The following is a 16,609-nucleotide window of genomic DNA, read 5'->3' as shown; positions in this document are numbered from 1 at the left end:
AAGGCATTTCCTGACAGGAAATCAGAGTCACGTGGAATTGTGTGATATATGTGAGATTTATTTTCCATTTCATGTAGTATTCTATAAAATACTTTGAATCACTATCTCAAACAGTCTTACTCAGCACAAATTGGCAAAAATTAGAAAATACTTTGGTCAGATAGCACATTTGCTTTAGCAACTGCTTGCCGAATTGTAAGATAATGCAGCATCATTACAAAGTAGCAGCAAGAATTTCATAGTTGTACATGACCAACCTGCGTGAACTGATCTCACTACTATCACATAAAGAATGTCAGTGATAGACATATGTTTGGCACTAGTTTTTTTTATGATACTACTTGGAAGAAATGACACTGTGACAACAACGTGTCTTTACAGTTGCTGGCTGAGGGAAAGGCTTCTTTTCATAGCCAGACAACAGGAACATGAAGGGTAGGAGAACTCACCTCTCCTGGTTAATTTTTAAGCCATTTTTATTCCTTGCTTTTTTTCTGATCAGTTTTTGTGCCTCATTGTGACTCACTCATGGTGGGGCCTTATCTTACCACTCCCTCAATACAGTACTGCCTAGCCCCACAGCTAGTTATCTGATCTAGGCTGTTTCTGTGTTGCATATGTTACAGGAACCAACTATGACAATTCTCTCGAGTGGGGGGGGGGGGGGGGGGGGAAATGTTGGTAGCTTATACCTAATTACTCTTTTCTTGAGCTGCCAAAAGTGACTATGCTAATTTTTATGCAAGTTATATTCCGAGTCTATCTTGTTTTAATTAATTATTTGATTTCATTAACTCTGTTAGCACCAAGAAAAATTCCAGTGTGGGTGTTTAAATTTTATACCATGTAATTTGGCAATTACAGGGAACTCACGAGTAATAAAACACTCCATACTAAAGTTGTTGAGAAAACAAATGAGCTTCCAGTTGAAGTAATTGAGGATAAAGATGATGATGTGACACCGGTTCCAGGTAGTGCAGAACAATCATCAACTACACTACAGACAACCGACACAGTTGATGTCCAGGATATTGAAATGGGTATTCACATTATTACTTTTATTGTTCTGATTCACACATTCTTAGAGTAAGATTTGTTCTGCAGTATGCCTTCAAATGTTACTTGTCTTTTAATGAAAAATACTTTTCTCTGTCTCTGAAGCCCATTTAAGAAATTTTCAAGATGAATTAATCTTCTGGCTTGATATTTGAACATTGGCTTTTGAATACAGGGTGGTCCATTGCTCGTGACCGGGCCAAATATCTCACAAAATAAGCGTCAAACGAAAAAAACTACAAAGAACAAAACTTGTCTAGCTTGAAGGGGGAAACCAGATGGCGCTATGGTTGGCCCACTAGATGGCGCTGCCATAGGTCAAACGGATATCAACTGTGTTTTTTTTAAGTAGGAACCCCCATTTTTTATTACATATTCATGTAGTACATAAAGAAATATGAATGTTTTAGTTGGACCACTTTTTTCGCTTTGTGATAGATGGTGCTGTCATGGTCACAAACATATGGCTCACAATTTTAGATGAACTGTTGGTAACAGGTAAGTTTTTTAAATTAAAATACAGAAAGTAGGTACGATTGAACATTTTATTTCAGTTGTTCCAATGTGATATATGTACCTTTGTGAACTTATCATTTCTGAGAATGCATGCTGTTACAGCATGATTACCTGTAAACTCCACATTAATGCAATAAATGCTCAAAATGATGTCCGTCAACCCCAATGCATTTGGCAATACGTGTAACGACACTCCTCTCAACAGCGAGTAGTTCGCCTTCCGTAATGTTCGCACATGCATTGACAATGCGCTGACGCATGCTGTCAGGCGATGTCAGTGGATCACGATAGCAAATATCCTTCAACTTTCCCCACAGAAAGAAATCCGTGGATGTCATATCCAGTGAACGTGCGGGCCATGGTATGGTGCTTCGGCAACCAATCCACCTGTCATGAAATATGCTATTCAATACTGCTTCAACCGCACGCGAGCTATGTGCCGGACATCCATCATGTTGGAAGTACATTGCCTTTCTGTCATGCAGTAAAACATCTTGTAGTAACATTGGTAGAACATTACGTAGGAAATCAGCATACATTGCACCATTTAGATTGCCATTGATAAAATGGGGGCCAATTATCCTTTCTCCCATAATGCTGCACCATACATTAACCCACTAAGGTCGCTGATGTTCCGCTAAAACACCTACTAGGGCATCATCATTTGTTGCAGGTTGTGGTTGACGTTTCACATGTGGCTGAACACTTCCTGTTTCCTTAAATAACGTAAATATCTGGCAAACGGTCCGGACACTTGGAGGATGTCGTCCAGGATGCCGAGCAGCATACTTAGCACACGCCTGTTGGGCATTTTGATCACAATAACCATACATCAACACGATATCGACCTTTTCCACAATTGGTAAACGGTCCATTTTAACACGGGTAATGTATCACAAAGCAAATACCGATCGCACTGGCGGAATGTTACGTGATACCATGTACTTATATGTTTGTGACTATTACAGCGCCATCTATCACAAAGCGAAAAAAGTGGTCCAACTAAAACATTCATATTTCTTTATATACTACATGAATATGTAATAAAAAATGGGGGTTCCTATTTTAAAAAACACAGTTGATATCCGTTTGACCTATGGCAATGCCATTTAGTGGGTCAACCATAGCGCCATCTGATTTCCCTCTTCAAGATAGACAAGTTTCGTTCTTTGTAGTTTTTTCGTTTGACGCTTATTTCGTGAGATATTTGGCATGGTCACTATCAATTGACCACCCTGTATAAATCATACCCACATTTCTCATTGTGTGCATGGGAATATCATTTAGTATGGCACTGTGTGTCAGTGGCTGTCAGACTATAAATCCTAAGGCTCAGAGTTTGATCTCCAGCTTCTTTCATAGTTGTTTTCATCTTTGGAAATGCTTAGTGGTGGTGAGAAATGTCAAGTTCCACTGTGGTTTGAGGTCTGCAGTTGGCTATAGTTCTGCCTCTAACTGGTGAGTAAGCCAGTCAACAAGTTGGAGGAAGGCCATTAGATAGTTCGGCAGTTCGACACTTTGCCTTGTGGAATGCAAAGATTCACTCCGTCTCACATAGCAGAATTGAAAACACATTTCCAAGTGGGTTGCACAAGATTGAATAGTTTTTTGAATTGCTTGTTGCAAGCACAAGGCAAAACATTATGCAAACACATTGTGTTCACCAAACAACACACAAGCCAAAAACAGTGCCATTTTTATATAAGATCAAGAGTTCCAACAACAACTATTAAATGGCTATTTGAGCTTTAAAAAATATTTTTACTCTCCTGCCATATTTTACTGTTTCTGTAAAATAAAATTCGCTTAGTTTACTTGATTCCAACAGTTCCATCACATTCTTTGTAATGAAAGATTTTGGAGAAGATTTCCATGAACATAAGTACAAGTTAAACTCAGTTTCATAGTAATCAGAGCAAAATTAAATGAGAAGTAACTTTTTTAGTGTTACTACACAAAAAGAATAAGTGTACAGTGAAGCTTTAGTAACTTTGTGCCATCCTACCTGCTTTGTGTAATGCTGTGATTTCCATTTAACAGTTTATTTGTCTCTTTATGGTGAAATATAAACTGGCAACATTATTTTTCAGATGAAGCGGAAGATTTTGAAGATGAACCTGAGCCTGAACCTGAGAATAGTGAAATATCTTTGGCACAGATGCTCAACCATCATAGAGATGATGATGAATATTATGGAGCTGATGATTACGATGAATACTGAGTGCATGACAGTCTGTGAACCTGTCCTACATGTATGTATTGCAAGTTAGAGATAAATTATCACCATTTTTACTTATTTCTGTTTGAAAAATGACTGAATAATGAAAATTTGGAGGAACTTACTTTCAAAAGTAAACCCTCCTGGCCTCAACTTTTGTTAGTCATTGTCCTTACTGATCTAGCCCCTTCCCTGTTCCCATTTCCGCACTACACAGCCCTCTGTTTCACCATTGCACCCACGGTCCTTTTACTTCTCTCCTTTTTCACTACCTCCACCCTCCATCTAACCTCCCAACTGCATCTAGCTGGCCTACTCTCCTCCATCTCGTTTCTGTATGCTCCCACAAGCAGCACTTTACTGTCACCCACCCCTATTGTGCTGTCCCTCCCCCTCCCCGTCCCAGCCCCCTCCTTATCTGCACCACCCGATTGCCTCTCTCATCATGTGGGGCTGCTCGCAGTGTGGCCTCAGCAGCCAGAGACTGTGGTCAAGTGTGTGTATGTTGTCTGTTGCTGACAAAAGCCTTGTTGTCTATTGCTGACGAAGGCCTTGTTGGCTGGAAGCTCACACTCTGACAGTCTTTTTGTTGTGTCTATCTGTGACTCACCATCTCTGCTATATGGTGAGTAGCAACTATTCTTTTCATAAAATTGTTACATTCCATTCTGGATTTTCCATTGTTTGATTTTCAAAATTAAAGTAAGTCTTTTGGTTTGCAATTATCTTGAGTTTTTAAAATTTCTGTCCAGTGTGTTTAGAATGCAGATTAGTGACATTCCTGGTAACCTGCAGAAACATGGTCTTTCACTGAGAAATATGAGGGAGGGCCCAAAAATAACCAGAATTTCTTTCTAGAAAGCATATACTTTATTGTTTTCAAATACAACCTTAATCTCCTTTGAAGTACTCTCCATTAACATTAATAAACTTGTCCAAATGTTCATTCCAGTGTTTGAAGCACCTTTTAAATTCATCCTCTTTGATACCTGCTAGCACTTTCATGACATTGCGTTTTACGTCTTCCACATCTGCAAAACGCTTCCCTCTCAAGTCTCTTTTCATCCTCGGGAATAGGAAGATGTCCAAGGGTGCTAAATCTGGCGAATAGGGCGCATGGGTCAAGGTAGTCGCCTTCGTTGAGGCCAAAAACTGGCGAACGCTGAGAGCCGTGTGCGCAGGAGCGTTGTCGTGATGCAGGAACCACACGCCAGAATCCCACAAAGCTGGGCATTTTCGCGACAAACTTCTGCGAAGCCATTTCATAACCTCCAAATAGAATTGTTGGTTTACTGTCTGGTTTTCAGGGACAAATTCAGAGTGTATGATCCCTTTGATGTCAAAAAAACAGATCAACATCGTTTTCACATTAGATTTCACTTTTTGAGCTTTTTTTGGTCGAGGTAAGCCAGGTGACTTCCATTGTGATGACTGTTGTTTACTTTCTGGATCGTACCCATAGCACCATGACTGTAATGATTTTGTTGAAAAAATGTGGATCATCTTTGAACACGTCCTTCATTTTGAGACAAGCTTGAATGCGACGATCCCTTTGATCTCCGCCAAGAAGCTTCGGCACGAATTTTGCTGCCACTCTTGGCATCGCCAAATCGGTGGTCAAGATGCGCTGAATTGAGCTCCAGGACAACCCGGACAAGTTCTCGAGTTGGTCGATTGTCCTGTGTCGATCTTCACTGATGAGAACACGGATTTTGTCAATGTTGTCTTCACTTCGAGCAGCTGAAGGTCGACCGGAACGGGGCTGATCTTCAACCACCATTTCTCCCTTTTTAAACTGGGAAAACCATTTGTACACTTGTGTTGCACTAAGAGCATGGTCTTTGTAGGCTGTCTGAATCATTGCAACAGTTTCTGCTGCGTTCTTGCAGAGGAAGAAACATAACTTCACTGCCACACGTTTGTAAGAACTAGCCATTTCTTCGTGTCACGTTTGCACTGTACGCACACTCAAAGAACTGCCAAAGAAACCATACTTCTCACTGTTGGGTGACGCCGCGTGGCAGAATGACTCAGCAGAGCTCCTACTACAACCCTCTGGCAGCGCAACTTGCTACTACAAGTGCACGATGTGCAGCATTACGATTCCGGTTACTTTTGAGTCCCCCCTCGTATGTAACCTTTTTTGTATATAGCATTTTATATTTATAATATACATTGTGCGCGTTTTGTGCTAATTCATTCTTCAGCACCACTGTATTGTAGTTTGAATGTTGTATAACTATTAATCATATATGATTGCCTATGAGCAGTGCTGTAGAGTTCACTTTTATTTTGATACTTCTGCCACTTGCAACAACATTCATGTAGTTCGGTTTCCCATTGTAGTAGTCTCTCCTCAATTAGTTTTTAATTGCTTGGGTGAGTACCCTCTTTCATGTTGTTATATAGCTGTACCTAAAAAAGGTCAGTAGCATTGATCATCGTCCAGAAACAGATAAAATTATATTTTCCAAGGTTGACAGTCTTCAGGCTGCTGCCTTTGGCAGGTTCGCGAATCCCTGGAAAGATGGCAAAAGTGGATACTGACCACACAGTGCCTCTGTTTGCCTAGGCAACAGGTACAAAACTCTATCCATTGTTAAGTTACATCTGAGTCAACACAGGATCTATGGTTGAGATTCCTACAAAGTTCAATCAAGCACAGAGATTTGGTTTGCTGGTCTTTGGGAGCCCCAGGATCAGGCAAGTATTGGATATATTCAGGGTAATAGCTGCCAGATTGGGAAGGAACATCAGTAGGCACTTGGTATGTATGCCAGGGGGGTTTCATCCAATTTGCAGAGGACACTCTGTTGGCAACTGTCGAATACTGGCTGCAGTCAGCAAATTGTCAAAGATATCAGCATGAATTATGCCTGCTCTCTTGGTTCTGTGCAATCTGGCTGGTTGAAATGATGAATTCAACTAACCTTGCACATGGCTTGGATGCATGGTTCATGATTTCCAGTGTCATTCTGAGACCCATTGTTGTGGTTTTTTTGTTTTGAGTCAAGTGGAAAACTTACACACCAGATTCAACAATTCTGCAATGATCTCGTATGTCAGTTTTTCCAATTCTGCTATCAGGTGGAAGGATAATATAGTATACATGAAACTTCCTGGCCAATAGAAACTGTGTGCTGGATGGAACTGAAAAAGCCAGAACCTCTGCCTTCCATGGGCGAAAGGTCTACCAGCTGAGCTATCCAGGCATGACTTATAACCCACCATCACAGCTTTACTTGTGTCAGTACTTCTGTCTTACTTTACAAAATTCACAAAATAACGTAGTCACAGCTTGGGGGGATTGTTTCCAAAATGAGTCATTCTGCAGTGCAGTGGAGTGAGTGCTATTTTGAAACTTTCTGGTTAGCTCAGTCACTACAGCATTTGCACATGAAACATAGAGGCTCTGAGTTCTATTCCTGGTCCATCACACAGTTTTATTCTGCCAGGAACTGTGCAGTCTGTGCACACCCAACTGCAGAAAGAGGCATTGATTGGCAGAGAGGCTTATCTAACAAAAAGATTTTTGGATATAGTCCTTGCTCCATAAGAATCTCTTTCCACATTAAAGTTCTCTGTCACCAATAATACCTGTACTCTGAAAGAATACACTTTCCCCATGAAAAAGTTCTTCACATAGAGCTTAGACATGCATGCTGAAGTAACAGACAGTCCCTGTTCCAGTATACTAAAAGTGTTCCTCTGAGGGCATTACAGGCAGACACTAGCCTTCCCCATACCCAGAAGCAGATCTCCCATTTTGTATCTCCACATACACCCACTACATAGTATGCAGCTGCTTACCAGCCACGAAGGAGTGCCCTCTTTGTCACACAGCAACTCACAACTACTAGTCTACTTTGACCTAGCTCCTAGAAGTTTTTTCACCCTTTCCAAAGTGCTATTACACTGTCCACCTACAAAAGCACCTAAATCATACTGAAACTTAACAACAACCACTGCATGGACCAAACAGACCACCAACATATGGTCTTTTATTGCTGCCTCATATTCCTCACCATATGGATCCTGACCCACAACACCAACTTCTGTGATCTGAACAAGCGGAAACACTCCATGGAAAATAACATTCATTTCCAACCCTCTTGACCTCACTCTCTCCAAGTCCCTGCCCTCCACTTCAGTCCAACCCCCCCCCCCCCCCCCCCCCCTCCTCTCCCACAGTTAGTTGTCTCCTCCAGCCTAGTTCCTCCCAGTCTGGGTCTTTCCTCTTCCTTTTGTATTTTCTCTCTTCACTGTTCCTCTTACCTGCCCAGTGCCCAGATGCCCAATACATCTTGTGTACCCTTCTAAATGTGCCACACAACTTTCCTTAAGTCACTTGTCTTGTTCCTTTGCCTCCCCCACTCTACACATATCCTATTTCTCGCTACTTATCCCAGCCAAGACTGGTCTGTAATAGGAGCCCATAATGACTGTTACACACATTTGGCAAAATAGTTTAATAATACTGTACATGGCAGTTCATCCAGAATGGCATTAAACTTTAGGCCTTGCACTGCTATTTTCCAATTAAAAAAGAGCAGATCGTCATTTTGTGCTTTTTTATAGAAATAAATTAACGAAATGTGGCCATGATGGTTTTTGACATGGCATCAGTGTTACACATCCTGTGTGTGATATGAACCCTGTTATGTTTGATATCAGTAAATTTATTTAATAAAAGTTCTTTCGGTCAGCTTTTTTGATGTTTGCCAAGGTGGACCTGCTATTCAGGGCTATCTAACAGTGCTCCAACAGCCTTCAAATGACATAAACAACTGCATTTTAAACCTTTTGTATTCACACTTTCTGTTAACCATCATATTTCAAAACACAGTCACAAATACTAAGGGAGATGACAGATCATCTTAAACATATGTAGCTTGTACAAGATCAAAACAAGAAATATATTATTAATACAAGTCAATTCAACAGTCATTGTGAACTTTTCTCTGTGTCTTCTAAACAGCTTGAAAGCATAATGTGCCTAAAGAAGCCTGTATTTGCTGTGACAGTGATGTCAGATGTAGAAGATATAAATATAAAAAAAACCTTGCATACTTTGCTTATTTTCATTCTATTCTGTCATACCGGATCACATTCTGGGGTAACTTATCAAACCAAGCAAAAGTTTGTAATCTGCAAAAGCATGTAATAAGAATCATTTGTGGTGTAAATTCAAGAACATTATGTAGAAACCTGTTCAAGGAACTTTGTATTCTAACTACTGCTTCTCAGTTATTTATTCCTTAATTAAATTTGTTGCAAGTAATATGTCTCTATTTCCAACCAGCAGTTCAATACATAATATCAATACTAGGAATAAGAACAATCTACATAAAGACCTAAAATCACTCACCTTGGTCCAATATTCAGGAACACACATCTTCAATAAATTGCCACCAAACATTAAAAACTTGGTTTCAGACAACAGTGTTTCATTCTGACAGATTTTTTATGTTTTTTATGTTATACTTTCTGACATGTTCCACACCCATGAGAATCATTTCATTTTTTGGCTCTATGGAATGAAAACTGACTCTAACCTAATCCACACAGCAGGTGGAGATGCTCAATCACTGTCTCGGATTGCAGAAGTGATGGGTTCAGGCTGTTCTCTCATCTACACATATCATAATATTTCTCGCAGTGGGATGCCCTGACATCTTTTGTCATAACAGAAGTGGGACCTGCCATCCTAAAAATGCCATATCACACTTCATTGGCCAACTTTCAAAACAGAATTTTCGACCAAAAAGCAGTGAACATGCATTATGTACCAGATTCTCACAGGGGCAGGATGAAATGGAACACACCAGAGTCCCAATATTTCTCATATGAGCTTGACTTTGTTCACTTTCTAGAATTTCCACATACCAATGTTGGTTGACATTTATCTAATAATCTGTGAGATTTTGGAAATAGGGCCATGAAATCCTCTGTGTTCACATGCAGTTTTAATCTGTGGTAGTAAATGTAATGCATGTATCTATGATTTGTTAACAGGATATAAAGTGTAGACTTAACCCTTAACAGGTCCTGTATTTATATCTGCGCTGTGACACAGCATTGAATATTTATGCTTGACAGCGACATGATGCCAAAATTGTAATAAGTGAAAAATGGCGTCCTTTAAATATATAGTAGTGTTTCTCTAACATTCTACACCAATTTGTTATGCATTAGTTGGCTTATCACATTTTGTGGTTTTTAAATGTTCCTTTCTAACACCACTCAGGGTTCTTTTTTTTTTTTTTTTTTTTTTTTTTTTTTTTTTTTTTTTTTTTTTTTTTTTTTTTTAGGTACAGTGAGAATTTTTGAAGTTGTTTCTGTAAAGGCACAGTTTCAGTACATTACAGTGACAACACCTTTTCTGCCAATTGCCTTGTTTACCTAAGCAGGCTATATTTTTCTAATGCAAGTATTTCTGCACTGACAAATTATGTGGATACCTGGTTGCAGAGTGTTTCAGCCATCAAGTAACTGTTTACTCCTAAAGTGTATTGTTATTTTTTTAGGTTCATCAAAAGGAGATTGCATGTCATGGATTTAAGGTATTAAAAAGACATATGAAGAAAATAATGTATAAATACACTCATTCCAAAATATTTTATGTGTATCATTTTTTATTTATTTCATATGCCATATATGAACTGAAATACGAATCATGTTTTGTAATACTTTGATAATTCACTCCACTGTGAAGCATTGGAATAATGAAGAATAATTATTTTTCAACAACAAATTGCAGCTTCTGTTATTTACAACCTTACCTTTCATTAAAATATGTAGTTTCATTACCAATACATTTATGTCTGCAAATAGGCCCATATTACATTTGCGAACTTCATGACTGTTCAATGGGAACACGATCACAATTGAGCCTAGAAGGTACACATGCATCTAAATATTACAGTTTTGAACATGGCTGTCTTTCAGCTACCATATAGAAGTTTCAACAGATAAATAACACAGCCAACCAGTTGCCAATAGCTGTTTAGTACATTGACCTAGATTTCGACACCTCTAAGGATGTCTTCATCAAAATGAAATTTTAAAAGCCATAAAGTTACAGTGTGAGAAGGCAATAGTCGAAGTTTAGAGCAGACATGCTCAATTAAAAATGTTACAGCCTTTTTATTCTGATGAAGACATCCTTAGAGGTGTTGAAACCTAGGATAATGTACTAAACAATTATTTGCAACTCTTTGGCTGTGTTATTTCCCATTTAAGACATCTAAATATAACTACTCAAACTCTAGAACAGTACTACTGTGAACACTGCATTTCACAGGAAAAAAAAAAGAAGGGGGCAGGGGGGTTACTTATTCTGCTGATGAAATAAGAAAGAACATTCTGATATTCAAAAAGTGAGGCAAGGAACGGCACTGCTACTTATGTCTGGACCAGAATTTTCAAAAAAAAGGTAAGTTCAATCACTAAAATATTTTTGCCACCAAGGACTTTCCATTACCATAGAAATCATTAGTTAAGATGACCTATGGCATTGTAACTAACAAATGTTTCTGTAGTTCAGAGTGGATTTAAAACAGATATTAATAATGAAAATGATATTGTGGAAGGAAATCCAAAGTAAGTGCATAAAGCCATTCGACGCATGAAGAAAGGAAATGCACCTGGAGGTAAAGTTAAACAAAAAGAACTTGCAAAATCATTTACAGAACGTCTTTGAAGAAGTCAGTTCTCCAAAACCAAAACTTTTCTGTAATTGCTCTTATCTCCATCCCATACAAGATAATTTTATAATGATCTGCATTAAAAAGATATGGTATTTTAATCAAGCAAAGCAACAAGTTTTCTTCACAAGTTGGTATTACTCAATGGACCAAGGAACATGTATTGCCATTTATAGCTTTTGAGAAAGTTTTTGACTCAGTTTCAACTCAATCTGTACCAACAACCATTAAGAAATTTAGTTTACTAAAGAATACGAGGTGTGATCAAAAAGTAATGGTAACTGTTGTTTTTCTTAAAGAATATGCTGACATCATCAGCAATCTGTCTGATAGTGATTCAGTGACTTTTCCAGAACTATTTTCTTTACTTCTTCCACATTCCCCTCAGCAACTGATTTGCTATGGTGTCCAGGGCAGTAGTTATCTTCAACATCATCTCAACCCTCTTTGAAATGTTTATACCACTTGTAAACTCTAGTGTTATTCATGGTGGATTTACCAAAATCCATTGTCAACATTTCGAATGCAGGGCTGCACTTTATTCCATTTTAGCAAAGTTTTCTTCACAAGTTGGTATTACTCAATGGACCAAGGAACATAGCTTTTGAGAAATTTTTTGACTCAGTTTCAACTCAATCTTTCTTTTCAGGAAGTACAAGTTCGCTGAGCACTCGAAAACACATATAGCCTTTTTGAGTGTGAAAAGTAAACTAAATATTCAAAACAGCTGAAAATGCAAACATACTTCAGGAATATGTTCACAAACAAGATAAAAAAATTTGAAAATTGTATGTATAAGGTCTGCAAAATTAAAAAAATTGTTACTTTTTGATCACTCCTCGTATATTTGCCAGTGATGTAACTTCACTAGGCTTCACTGTAGTAGTGGATAATTTTCAGCTGAATGAGGAATATGGCGATGAGATTCTGTTACATCAAACTTATTTTCACCAGGCCTCAAAAAAGTTTTCAGACCCCTAAACTGAAAAAAGGAATATGTGCCAACTAAACTTTTATGAACAAAACTTGTGTGATATGCCATATTTTTCTGACGTCATTATACTATTTGCCTCTAGCACTGATGTCACTGTACTATTTGTCTCTTGTGCATACAAACAACAAAAGGAAGAAATTAATACAGCAAGTTTGAAAGTAAATCTGAAAATCAATTATAATAAGGCTAATAATTTAATGTAAATTAATACATTGAAAAGAAAATTGTACTAATTAATGATAAAGTCATACAACTAGTTGATGAGTTTTTGTTTTTCATCAGTTGAAGACAATAACCATATGAGCAGCAGAAGAGTGAGTATGGCCTGGAGTGCATTTGGTTAACTGTAACTAGTGGTTCTAAAACATGAACCAGAAAAATTTATATCAGTGTGTATCACCAGTTTTTATACGTAGCAGTGATACATGGACTTCTAACAGCAAAACCATTAAAAAATGAGTGTTGCTCTGTGAGAAATGGAAAGTGGTATATTGGGAATGACTGGAGACAACAGGAAAACAAACAATTTGGTGTGGGAGATAAAATTTTCATTGTATAGTTACTGAAATGGTGATAGCTACATGTCCTACCTAAGTGAATGGGTGATAGGTGGATAAAAGTTCTTTGCTTGATTATAAGAAATAACTGAGACAATAACCAAATGGAAGGTGGACAGATAGCAATAGAAAACACGTAGGAGCCAAGTGGGAACATCTGTAGGAGGTCTTTATTTGGCTGTGGCTATCAACTGGATGACAATGACTTTCAGACTAACACATAATCTTTACTGTTGCTAAAATGTCTGGTTTTGATTCAGTTTGATGTGAAGTGGTACAATTAATCAAAAAGTGTTTCACAGTGCTGGGTGAATGTGTTTCCACTGCCAAGTTGGTTTAGATGTAGATCTTTTCAAAGAAACATTGAACAAAACCATAGTTGCAGTACGCTCTTGCTCACCAGTGTACCTCCAACTTGGTCTCACCAAGAACATGAGCCTTTCACCAGCAGAAAGGACAACCATACAGATCCTCACCAGATCATCCTACCTGGAGACAGAGGTTCCACCATGGTCATTACAAATCACAGTGACTACTTGGTGGAAAGTCTCTTCCTATTCTCTGAAACCTCCACCTATAAATTCTGCAAGAGTGATTCCATACCAGACATCCAACATAACTTCCAACTCCTGCATAATACCTTAAGCTCTTCCAGAACCTCTCCCCTGAATCCATTTCCCTCCTCACCCCTATGACACCCTGCACACCCACCTTCTATATGCCCCACCATATCCAGAAACCCAACAGTCCAGGGTGCCCCATTGTAGCTGCTGTTGTGCTCTCACTGAAAGAATTTCAGCTCTCACTGACCAACACCTCCAACCAACTGCCTGAAATCTACTGCAGAATGAAGGTTCAGTTTTTGTAAAGGGAGAGTGTATTAATGGATGGCAATACATAAAAGTTCAAGATTGTGTCAATGATGAAAAGTGGAGTGGAAGACCAGTCAGTGCATCTCTGTCAACAGGCATGCAATTGTTGCTAAAACTGCTGCAGAGTTCAACATGAATTACAGATCTAAAGTGATATCATTCATGATGAATATGCTACGGGACAATGTGCCCCATATCTACTGGCAGAGACAAGACTGTGTAAGACAGTTCTCTAAAATACGTTATGTTCACTTTCTTAATAAAATTTCATATTCCTGTAAACAAACGTTGGGAGAACCCACACATTACAGCCTAAGCAGAATATGTTGCAGATCTGTCTTCCAATTAGGAAAAATGCATATTCCAGATACAATAATAAAACAGCATAACTGCAGGCAAATACTCAGATACAAGTTAAAACAGATAGGTAGTACATGACAAATGTTCACATAAATGACTGAAAACAACTGTGTGATAAATTTTCAGAATTCTGTAACAAGAGCAGCTTAATCTTAGATGCTGCATGAAATGGTGAATGTTTTGCAACACATGCACAGGATAAATATGGAACAGAAATTTCAGAATTGGGATTTAGGTATTACAGACTCATCAAATACCAAACAACATAACTTTGCAAATGGTGAGACTCTGTCCAAAAACTGACTAGATATTTGCACTAAATAGATGGTTTAAGTATGAAAAGAACAGATTTTAGTCATTGAGCCCTTATTAAACTACGTAAGGGGGGGGGGGGGGGGGGGGGATTGGCACCCAACGGTGATATGTTAAAATTCCAGTAAACCACAACTTCCAGAACAATTCCTAACAGCAGCTTTCAACTGAACTGTGAAATACAAAATTGTCAACTTTCAAAAATGCATGAAAGGTGAAAACATGATCATAGTAAAGTTTTTCAGGTGCTGTACCTATGTCTGTATGTTTTCAAAATCAAAATACCTCAAGGACTCCACCTTGAGAAAAACAGTTACATGCTGTTTATATTGTATACACCCAGCAATGCTCCTCCCCCTCTTTCCATCTCCTCCTTCCCACACTCTATGCCCCCCCCCCCCCCCCCTGCCCCCAGCCTTGTTTATTTATGAAACCTTGATTGGGAATTGAAGTTGCTTGAAATGAGTGGGTAAATTGGTTGGAATCATTGATGCATGAGATATGAGAGAAACCTCACCAGCTGCTGGATCTGTGGGCATAGTAGCTTCAATGACAGTGTATCACATAGTTTTAATCTGTGACTGGGTAGGAGTACAAAGGTTCAAACAATTCAGATTCTGTAGGAGTATTCAAATCATTAGCTGATAAGCCATAAATACAACTTACTTTTTCTGTAAAACCGACGACAAGCAAGAGAACAAAACAGAAAATTGTTCTGTTTACAATTCTATATAATAAGGAGTAACATATACAGGAAAAACAGTTTTTCTTACGGTTTTCAGAATGTCCATCTGAATGTTTGTTAGAGGATTGTTTAAAGATATTCAGGCAAAGCAGTCATGCTTTTTTTCTTTTCAAATTTTTGTTAACAACATTAAATAACTTTTCTTTATATAGCAGTGTAAATAAAGATAAGAATGATTATTATTCATCTTTTGCAATTAAATGTTATTGTTTCTTAACCCATTTCTTCTTACATCACTGTTCTATGTGTTATTTGCATAAGTCAATGTCAATAACAAATTAACCTAAAACTGCTGCTCTGAAACATTACATATCTGAAATAAATTTTTCACAATGAAATATATTACACAAATAATTATTTTGTTTGTAGACCATCAAAGCTGTCTTAACTAATTGACTTGTATGGTCAAGAAGCAATGTAAATTTCAGTTCAATAGTTGTTCTGATATACACAATAAATAGCACTGAACTTGCAACTAAAGAGCAATGGTTGAAAATATTAGTCTGTATAAATAAAAATGTAAATGTTCATTTGTACAAGTAAATCTCTGAAAGTGCTTCACCGATTGCTTTGAAATTTTGATACAATGTCAGATTCAGATAGACACACCTTTTTATACACCTACCAGTGATCTACTTACAGAGAGAGAGAGGAAACCAATAAAATGTTAATGTTCATGTGTTCAAAATCTTAAATCTCTAAATGTTCTTCACTGGTTACTTCAAAATGATGACACCGTGTTTCATTCAAATATGAGTGTGAGTTTGTGCTGAAAGTACATTGTAAAGATCCAATGCCTATATCATCAATTGAATTCTCTCTCTCTCTCTCTCTCTCTCTCTCTCTCTCACACACACACACACACACACACACACACACACACACACACACACACACACACATGGGTGTTCTGCTGCTTGTAAGTATTAGTCAAAAGACATCTTGCTGCACACCATGAGCTGAATTTAAAATATTCAAGTGCTACACCAGAATTCAAGCATATAGCCCATAATTTGTGGCATATGTTGTCACACTGTAAACACAGTCAAGTCCAAACGTGAAAAAGGGTTATCAACGAAGTACAACACTTGGCACTGAAAGAAAATTTATTAATGACAGTGCAGAACTGACCACCTGGACTGAGAATTCCACTATTTATACATATGTAGAATACTCCGAAATATGCAAACATTACAAATATAAGAATTATTGAGAATCTTCCATAAAAGATAAATCCTAAATAGCAGATTTGAAGTGGTAACGCACAGAGCAA

The 16,609-nt window shown here is 38.0% G+C and overlaps 1 protein-coding gene across 2 annotated transcripts in view; it reads left to right on the top strand.

The window, feature by feature from the left end:
- Nucleotides 1-10,544, top strand: part of LOC124598689 (transcription factor IIIB 90 kDa subunit) — a 363,153-nt gene extending 352,609 nt beyond the window's left edge. The window contains exons 12-14 of one of the 2 annotated variants that reach the window (XM_047136022.1): nucleotides 865-1,040; nucleotides 3,663-3,824; nucleotides 10,318-10,544. In XM_047136022.1, coding sequence (XP_046991978.1) covers nucleotides 865-1,040; nucleotides 3,663-3,793 — 307 coding nt within the window. In that variant the 3' untranslated portion in view covers nucleotides 3,794-3,824; nucleotides 10,318-10,544. The other variant, XM_047136030.1, reaches the window with a different exon arrangement.
- Nucleotides 10,545-16,609: the final 6,065 nt, after the last annotated feature.

This window comes from Schistocerca americana, chromosome 1 (assembly GCF_021461395.2).
Source record: "Schistocerca americana isolate TAMUIC-IGC-003095 chromosome 1, iqSchAmer2.1, whole genome shotgun sequence".
NCBI classification, from domain to species: Eukaryota; Metazoa; Arthropoda; class Insecta; order Orthoptera; family Acrididae; genus Schistocerca; species Schistocerca americana.
The sequence above is the reverse complement of the archived record's forward strand: the minus strand, read 5'-3'. Positions and strand labels throughout refer to the sequence as shown.